Below are 9719 nucleotides of genomic sequence, written 5' to 3' on the forward strand. Positions count from 1 at the left end.
CGACTGTGCGTAGGATTTGCTACTTTTTTGGCCTCTGCACTATTAGTAATTAGTTCAATTTTTGGCAATGCAGCACATGAACCCTCTTTTTTCTTACAGCAATAATTACAGTAGGGCTGAGTCGGGTAGCATTTTCTTCGGGTATCGGGTTTCGGTAGTTTTCCACGTGCACGGGTAGCAGGGGTACCCTATCGGGTAATGTTTCCATGGAACCACCACAATGCACCCCTTCCCTTACACACTGGGTACCGAGTAGACATGGGGAGCATTGCATGAATTTGTACATGTGCACTGTCACATGATGTCATCTGCGACTTCGGTGTACCCGTCTACCCGAGGTCTTCACGGGTAGCACGGGTACCCGACTACCCGTGCACACCACTAAATTATAGCATAATCACAAGCTGCAGTGCAGTGAGGTTCTGTATATAAATGTGAAACTTCGAGATATCACGCACAGAACAGCTGTCTGGGGTCGACCGATACGGCTTCTCCTGTTTGGGTCCAGATTTCTACCTGCATGGGAGCTCTAGACTAGACGGGTTTAAAGGTTCTTTGGTCGTATTCACACTCACACGCACACACACACACACACACACACACACACACACACACACACACACACACACACACACACACACACACACACACACACACACACACACACACACACACCATTGACCATGTTGACGCCCATCGCCATGCAGAGGCGATGATAGCAATGCTACAGCAGAAGCCATGGCAACTTGTGACACACACACACACACGCACACACACCGAGACGTGCCCATCGCTGAAGCGATGATGGCGAACAAGCTAAGTCAGACATAGCAACAACTTGTGCTTGGATTACTCCATTCAACAGCACACATGCACACCTTGTAGTGTACGATACCATGTGTACAGTACATTTATCACTCCCTTAGTATTGACTCACATAGATTTTTGCCATACCTATTAAAGCGGTCAAATATTCCTGCATATTTCACTCCTTAGGGCTATATTGACCGCTTATATTTGACTCCTTTTTAGCGATTGAACACATGCTTCACATGAAATAAAAGACTTCGTAAAAGACCTCGGCTTCGCCTCGGCCCTTTACTCGGCTTTTATTTCCTATATTGACCTCGTACTCAGTCAATATTAGATACATACGCCGGTCGCAAGAGAAGCAAGGAAATCTGCAAATGCACTGGATGTGCAGCCACGGATCTCCTCTTTATTAGAGCAACGATAGCAGACAGGATCCGAATGAAATACTAAGTACAGTGAAAGCTGTCTAAGACGACCGCTCAAGGGACTTTCAAATCGTGGTCTCTGTAACCAGGTGGTCTCCTTAAAGGGGAAGTTAAGGCAAAAAATAAAATTTCACCAGTTGTAGTCTTCGGGGTGCTGAGTCGAATGGTCTAGGTCCGAGGAAGCTGAGACGCTCCCTTCCTACTTGAATCCCAATCGAACTCGCGCACTTCCACCGAAACTGGGTGACTGCGCCCTACGAGATGGGGATTTGTATGCAAAATGTCACTAAAAGCGCCATTTCGTTCTTATAAAAGCACGGATGACCGCGACTGGCCCATATGTTGTAGTCTTTTGGATGCTGAGTCGACTGGTTTTGGTCCGAAAAGGCTGCGATGCAGCGTTCCTCCTTTATTCCCAATCGAACATGGTCGAACAAGTGGTCACGTGCTCCTGCGTACACCAGTCAGCTGGTCACCGTGCCTGCAGGGTACAACTTACTAGCCTGTTTGACCTTTTTTGGGTGCAGTCCTGTCACTCGAGTTGAACTCGAGTTGAACCTTGGTGTGAAAGTTGTCGCCTGCTGGCGTGGTGACCAGGTGATTTGGGCACCCAGGAGCACGTGACCGCTTGTTCAACCATGTTCGATTGGGAATAAAGGAGGAACGCTGCATCGCAGCCTTTTCGGACCAAAACCAGTCGACTCAGCGTCCAAAAGAGTACAACATATGGGCCAATCGCGGTCATCCGTGCTTTTATAAGAACGAAATGGCGCTTTTAGTGACATTTTGCATACAAATCCCCATCTCGTAGGGCGCAGTCACCCAGTTTCGGTGGAAGTGCGCGAGTTCGATTGGGATTCAAGTAGGAAGGGAGCGTCTCAGCTTCCTCGGACCTAGACCATTCGACTCAGCACCCCGAAGACTACAACTGGTGAAATTTTATTTTTTGCCTTAACTTCCCCTTTAACCAGGGTCATTTGAGTGGAATAGCATCCCTTGGTCGTGGTTCCAGTGGTCTACTTGGACAGGTGGCCGCCTTTTCCGAGTGGTCGCCTTGACAGGTTTTACTGTAGATCAAGACTAGCGCCAGACACTAAAATGCCTAATCCGCACAACTGGTGAAGCTACGTATGCGAATCGACACACACACGCATACACACACCACCACCACCATACACACACACACACACACACACACACACACACACACACACACACACACACACACACACACACACACACACTACTACTAGTACTACAGCATGACTGCCCATTGGGCAATGTCACGCCCGGAGGGGGCCAGAGTTTGGAGGGCCCCGTCATTGGCAGGACTTCTGGTGCCTTGTCAAGTCTTGCCGCGTGTCGTCGGAAACGCTTTGGGCAGTGCATGCAGATCAGCGGCAGTGATTCCCTATCGGCTGCAGCAAGAAGTTTTCCACGGTTGCAGTTATGGCGGTTAAAACCAGCCCGGGACTTGAAGCAGCGACTGAAGCGGTGACCATGCTGAAAGCAGCAACTAGCGAGAGACGCCGTCAATGCCGTATCTGCATGTTCAGGGAGTGCTGGCTGGCAGCGATGAGTTGCAAGCCCACCCTTACTTCGGAACCATCGGCAGCAACACACACACACACACACACACACACACACACACACACACACACACACACACACACACACACACACACACACACATCTCTTCATCAGGCGACCAGCTAGTCATGGATGGTAGTCTTTGACGTTACAAAAATAACTTAGTTTTACTCAAGAAAACGACCCAAGCAACAAGATAAGAAGATGAAGCACACATAGACATGACAATGACACTCGACACTGAAAATCGCAAATCCTAAAAATAATAAAATAATCCGCGAATAAAAGAAGCTAGCCAAAATGAGCAAAAAAGACCAGACTATACTGAACTAAAACTAAAGCAAGAGAAATGAAAGGAGCATTCACATCACCACAATAAAAGAAGACGAGAGAGAGAGAGAGAGAGAGAGAGAGAGAGAGAGAGAGAGAGAGAGAGAGAGAGAGAGAGAGAGAGAGAGAGAGAGAGAGAGAGCGAGAGAGAGATAGAGAGAGAAAGAGAGAGAGGATCAAGATCAACAGTATGGGGTAGGAAAATAAAAGCTGAGGAAACCAAATAAGAAGCAATGGTGCTAAAGGAACAAGATACGAGGAAGTAAGAACGTCGCAAAAGACGCTAATTAAGTGAAAATCTTTAGTTATCTCAAAGAGCGGTATTACTGACAAGTGTGCGTGTGTGTGTGTGTGTGTGTGTGTGAGAGAGAGGGAGAGAGAGAGAGAGAGAGAGAGAGAGAGAGAGAGAGAGAGAGAGAGAGAGAGAGAGAGAGATAGAAAGACAGTGAGACAAGATAGGGATGCAAGGAAAGGAGAATATAACCCGGCATAACATGGAAATATCTCCACATTGGGAAACGAAAGCAAGAAGATCAAGGCAGTACGAAACTAAACCGATGCTCATTTCATTAGGGTGTCGATCACTAACTGAACCGGTAAAATAATTCAGAATGTCGTTACCAAGTGGTGAAAAGAAACCTGCACTCGAAAAGCTGCAACAGCTTAGACAACAGTGTTAGCATGGGACGTAGCTCTCAGGCAGTTTGGTATCCATTGCCAATGACAATGTGTAGTAGCGATGGATGAAGACAGATAGCCTGGCAGGCTTTTAGTGCATGGTATTAAAAAGATAGTGAGTCACAGAGAGAGGGCGCAAGACAGAATGAGAGAGAGAGAGAGAGAGAGAGAGAGAGAGAGAGAGAGAGAGAGAGAGAGAGAGAGAGAGAGAGACAGACAGAGGGGGAGAGGCCAGCTGCAACAGGAGATCAGTCCCAGTCAGGATCGTAGGCCACTTGAGAGTACTCGCCACTGTCCTTGAACGGACTGTCGCCATTGTGCAACAGCTGCTTGGACGACGATGATGATGACGTCGCTGGAGCCATTGCCATGCCTAGTTTGGAGATGTTGTTGCAGTACCTGAAGGCATACACGCAACAAGACATAACGCAAGGTGAGTTACGCAAGACGGCACAGACAAACTGCAGTGCTGCTCAATGAAATCCGGTTGCGTGAGTCAAGTTGGAGTCTACAGTACTGTTGAGCGCCGAAGAACTGGGGGTCAGGGTTCAAGCCTAGCCCGTTCTTATTTTTAATTCGGCTATTTTCAAGATAATCATTTCCAGCGTTAGGTGGTGATGGCCCCCGTCTTCTGGGATGCTGGCGTGGCTAAGCTGCAGTGCTGTCCCAGGAACTCTTCTGAGGTGAGGCAATGTTGGCTTGATGGAGTTTTGTTCGTAGCTTGTTCGTGGATGCTGTGGCATGGCTCGTTTGTAGACCCATAAATCATAATGATTGTTCCACCATTTTGGAGGGTATGCCAATTTCAAGGGCTTTTGCACAGTCGATCTACACCCCAAAGGAAAAATACCTACAAAATGTTAGCAAAATCGGAGAGATCGACTTGCACACCCAGTGCACACACACACACACACACACACACACACACACACACACACACACACACACACACAACAGCAGCATAGAGCAACGGCCACACACCAGTTGTCGAACGGATGACCCGCTTCCGCCTCCTCCTCGTCATCGTCACCATCGTTATCATCATCTCGATCGGCTAGGCCCTGCTGCCGCCTGGCCAACAACCTGACAGCCCGGGACCTGTACTGCGAGCGCGGTGGATGGTACAGTGACTCCTCGTCACTGCTGAGACACGGCGCAGGCTGTGCTTGGTGATAGCCGTAGCCACCATCATCACCACAGCCACCGTCATCCTCTACCGCCATGCTGTCCTCGTCTGGGTAGTCGTTGCGCCAGTTGTCCTCATCTGTAACCACGCACAACACACAAACAGTTACAGCAAAACCTGTCAAGGCAACCGCTCTGATAAGGCGACCTACAGTCACAGCAAAACCTGTCAAGGCAACCGCTCTGATAAGGCGACCTACAGTCACAGCAAAACCTGTCAAGGCAACCACCTGTCCCAGAAGACCACTGCAACCAAGACCAAAGCATGTCAAACGATCCTGGATAAGGAGACCAACTGGTAACAGAGACCACGCTGCAAATAACTCCAAACAGAGAACCCGCTTCAGGCTCCTCACAATCAACAGCCTCTCTTTTCTAGAGTAATACACACGTGCATAGACGTATTTATACAAATCGATGTGCGCAACATCTCATGCCATATGTATAAGACACACACACACACATCTGCCCGTCGTTCGATCCCTCTGTCCGTCCGCGCTCACCTCCCTCGATCGCTCACTCACCATTCGAGTCATCTTCATCTTCGTACGGCTCTGGGTCGTCGCTACCGATGTCGAACACCAGATCCGGGGTGTACGGCTCTATCGACACACTGCAAAGTGCACGCGGCAGTGCACAGCAACACACAAAGGACACACGAGAATGGAACACAGCACATTTGCTAGCACATTAATGTTACTTGAGTAGAAAGTGCATTGACGTACTGTTGTAGACATTGAAATCCGCTGAGGAGACAAGTGGCCACGGGACACCGGCCTTGCAGCCATGAGCACTGCTGGCCCAATTTAGCAGTGTGTATGTGAGCTACAGTGTGCGTGTACGTGCATGATGCAGTAAGGGTGCTGACCACGGCCATTGCACCGGATTTCAACGTCCACAACAGTACATGCATACATGTACGAAGTAGACTTGTACGGATACTAGCAAGAGTACATAACCCCCCAGAGTGTGCAACGCCTGATCCAGCTCTGCATAGGGTCTTGGTCGAGCGTAATCGGATCTTTGCGTCATAATACCGTACACATTTGAGGGGAACCCAGGGAGTCGCGGGTACTCTCGGATCAAAAACAACGGTGACCTGCCTCGAGACCGGCCTTGCGCTGGTGTGAAGTGAACGCATGACATCAGAAGATCCGACTACGCTCGACCAAGACCCTATGCAGAGATGGCTCGGCGTTGCACACTGGGGGGTTATGTACTCTTGATATTATCTACTATGATGACAGTTCACAGGTAAAGACAAAAAATGCAACATTTTTTTAATATGAACAACAGGTGAATCGGAGACAGGCACGGTGCATCCGTACATTGCAGTAACGCACATAAATTTATATGTTTTACAGTTTGCCTATGAATCGATTCATGAATGGAATCTGGTGCTTTCAAGTCGTTCGATTTTCATGTCATGAGCCCTGGAATCGGTTCGAAATCTATTCACCCTATTCGCATGGGGTGATGTGAATAGCGAGGGGCGAGTCATGAATGGACTGAACATTGATTCGTGGGCAAAATCGCACGCACCCACTGTGCCAAAGCTAAAAGAAGGGCACGCCTGCTCTTACCGATCACTGATGTCTGACAGGCTATCCTCGGCGTAGTACAGGTCGTACACATAGGATTCACCGGACGATGCCATGCCGGGCGTCACCCCTGTCGAGAAAAACATACACACACACACACACACACACACACACATGCGCACACAAAGAGAATTTAGAAACACGCTGACACCAGAATTCATGGATTCTACGGAACTGTTCGAATTGGAGAAGAGGCGCATTCGTCAACTGGCAGACACTCCATATACGTTTCTATTCGCATCTTCTCAAAACAATGAGCAGATACGTGCACTTCCAATCAACACATATCAATTACTTTTTATAAAATTAAAGTTTCAACGAGCTGCGGACAAGCCGCCATCTATCAGAGTTCATCAACATGTGGCCGCAAGTTCCAAAAGAATCCAGGACCTGAATGCAAAACAACAATATCTGGTCACCGGGGGCGCAGCTCGCACATCTGTGGTCTGGTAACCATGTACCTAAGGCAACCTCATAGCCGCCATTTTGCCCATTTCGACTATAATAATAATAATAATATCTTTATTAGGATGACCCAGAGGCTTGTCGCCTATCAAGGGGTTCACCGCTTTGAAGGGTGTACATGTACATGTACATGTATGAGCTAAAGTGAAAGTAGTGAAAAGTTGTGCAGCGTGAATGCGTTGGGGAGCACACAGGGGGGGAGGGGTTATGTACATGGCGTGGGCATACCGGAGAGCGAAGCACTATGTTTGCAAGGGAGTATCTATGCAATACCAATGACAGCCCATTCGCTGGTGTGGTGACCATGTACCTAAACCTAAGGCAACCTCATAGCCGTGGTCATTTTGCCCATTTCGACTATGCAATACCAATGACAGCCCATTTGCTGGGGTGGTGATCAGACTACAGGGCATAGATTAACGGCCGGACATCGGACATTTTCCGGCCATTTTCGGCCACTGACCGGACGTTTTCAATTTCACCGGACATAGTGTCTGGTCAAAAAGGAAAAAAAGAGCAGCGACCTTTCGATCTTTTTATGCAGAGTTGGGCTTTCTTCGGAGCTTCGTGCCAAATGCGACTTGCATATCGTACAACTAACACGTCTACACCGTAGCCTCGATCCCTCAAGAGTAGACTTCACCATAATCCGCCTGTAGCAACGCGGTTGCTACAGTCAATTCACACTTTCGACCTTTGGGCTTTGGTACATGCATGGTGTCGACTTCGCACCTGAATCTATGGGTTGAACTGCAGTGCAGTTGTTCGCTCTTGAGAGGAAGATGTCATCTTTTATTTTTCACTCTTTCACTGACCAGATAGTCTTTTAGAATGTCTTCTGGAAAGCGAAAGGGAGATTCAGAGGACTTGCCGCCGGGCAAAAAAGTCCGTGGTGTGAAGGCCGCTACTTTTGATAAGTGGATCTCGGACAATGATGCAGAGCTGACTCCTTCTGCCTGGCTGATTTATGACCGGCAGAAGAACGATCGGCTGTTAGCAGAATGTTTGAAGTGTTCCGTGTGCATCAAGTTTGTAGGCAGAGTCCGCAGTTGTAAAAACTTCAGCGAGGCTTTCATAACCGGATCCAAGAACCTGAGAACATCAGCGTTCAAGGATCATGCTGGAACGGAGATGCATAAACGAGGAATGAATCTTTTCCGCAGGCAAGAGTGTCCCGCTCGAAATGCCCTCGAATTCGGTCCAATTGCGAAGGCACTGTGCGAGATGGACGATGGTGCTGCCGCTATTGCACGACGCAAATTCGAACTGACTTACCTTCTCTGCAAGGAGCATATCGCGTTCGCAAAATTCTTGACTACAACGCTTTCTTGTACATACATTTGTCGTCAGTAAATAGTTCAGTTTCTAATACAAATAAATTGGCGAATTGTACATAGTAATGTGTGAGATACGTCCACATAAATGAGTCATTGTGAATATACTTCAGTACTACTAAAAAAAAGAAACACCCTGAAAATGTGTTGTGGAAAATGTCCGGGCATGTCCGGACAGATTTCAAAACGGAAGGACATTTGTCCGAGCTAAATGAAATCCTTAAGCTATGCCCTGGACTACACTGACTACTGTAAGTCAACAACTTTTCGGCACATATTTACTTTCGGCTATTTTTCAGCCTGGTCGTATTCGGCCGAAAATCTGTTGCGGTCGAAATTTTGTTTCGCAAGGTTCCGTGTGACAGCGTATACAGGCCGCAGCAGTACAGGCCGAAAATTGAATGCGGCCGAAATGTGTTTTAGCCCTGGGAGGCTGAAATTTGAATGGGCCGAACATTTGTACACTTACAGTATACACGAGCTACTAGTACTTGCCTGCGGTCACCTCTGCTTACCGTTATTTCGTATACTGAGGTTTTCTCGTAGCAGGCGAGTCGCATTGCAGACGATATCATCGGATCGACTGCGAGGACTGCTCGTCGTGCTGTCCCGTGCAGCTGGAGGCGATCTGAAGCAGACAGAAAAGCAATGCAATGCAGGCCTAACATTAGAGAGTGGTCTCACATCTATCACATGACCATACAGGAAAGCCATGTTGGCCGTTCCAACTCCAGTCAATCCCCGCATCCATGGTCACGTAATGTAGGTCACGTGTTGTTTTTAACTCCACTCAACCCCGGCATCTGTGTGTCACATTATCTCGGCCATGATGGTTCCAACTCCACGCAGCCCCTGCATCTTTGTGTCACATTAAAATGTAACATAGAAATTGTGTGCACAAGTTATGCGATCGAGTCCACCAACTAAACAAGATTTTGAACAGTCAGACGTGCACAATCTAGCACAAAACTGACAATCTATTATACAAGGAGGGGCAGGTGACGTGACAAGAAGTTTCCCTTGCAATCCATGACACGGGGAATGTGTCACGTGATCAAGAAACAACTTCTACATGCGCTCGCGCAAACACCATGCCCACACACCAACTCACTCATTTCCCTCCTCTGCTACGACATCGTAAACAACATGCCCACACACCAACTCACTCATTTCCCTCCTCTGCTACGACATCGTAAACAACATGCCCACACACCAACTCACTCATTTCCCTCCTCTGCTACGACATCGTAAACCTGTAAAATGCGCTGCACCTCGTCGTCCTCTTCCGTCCTCTCCTC

The 9719-nt window shown here is 48.2% G+C and overlaps 1 protein-coding gene across 1 annotated transcript in view; it reads right to left on the bottom strand.

Moving 5' to 3' along the window:
• Window positions 1-2954: 2954 nt before the first annotated feature.
• LOC135827800 (probable RNA polymerase II nuclear localization protein SLC7A6OS) overlaps window positions 2955-9719 on the bottom strand; it is a 14941-nt gene continuing 8176 nt past the window's right edge. The window contains exons 5-10 of the mRNA XM_065340223.1: window positions 9643-9719; window positions 8937-9049; window positions 6605-6692; window positions 5546-5634; window positions 4818-5100; window positions 2955-4235 (exon numbers count right to left, since the gene is read on the bottom strand). The exon at window positions 9643-9719 is cut by the window's right edge and continues 48 nt beyond it. Coding sequence (XP_065196295.1) covers window positions 4085-4235; window positions 4818-5100; window positions 5546-5634; window positions 6605-6692; window positions 8937-9049; window positions 9643-9719 — 801 coding nt within the window. The 3' untranslated portion in view covers window positions 2955-4084. The remainder of the gene's footprint in view (window positions 4236-4817; window positions 5101-5545; window positions 5635-6604; window positions 6693-8936; window positions 9050-9642) is intronic.

Source organism: Sycon ciliatum, chromosome 12 (genome assembly GCF_964019385.1).
Source record: "Sycon ciliatum chromosome 12, ocSycCili1.1, whole genome shotgun sequence".
Classification (NCBI taxonomy): Eukaryota; Metazoa; Porifera; class Calcarea; order Leucosolenida; family Sycettidae; genus Sycon; species Sycon ciliatum.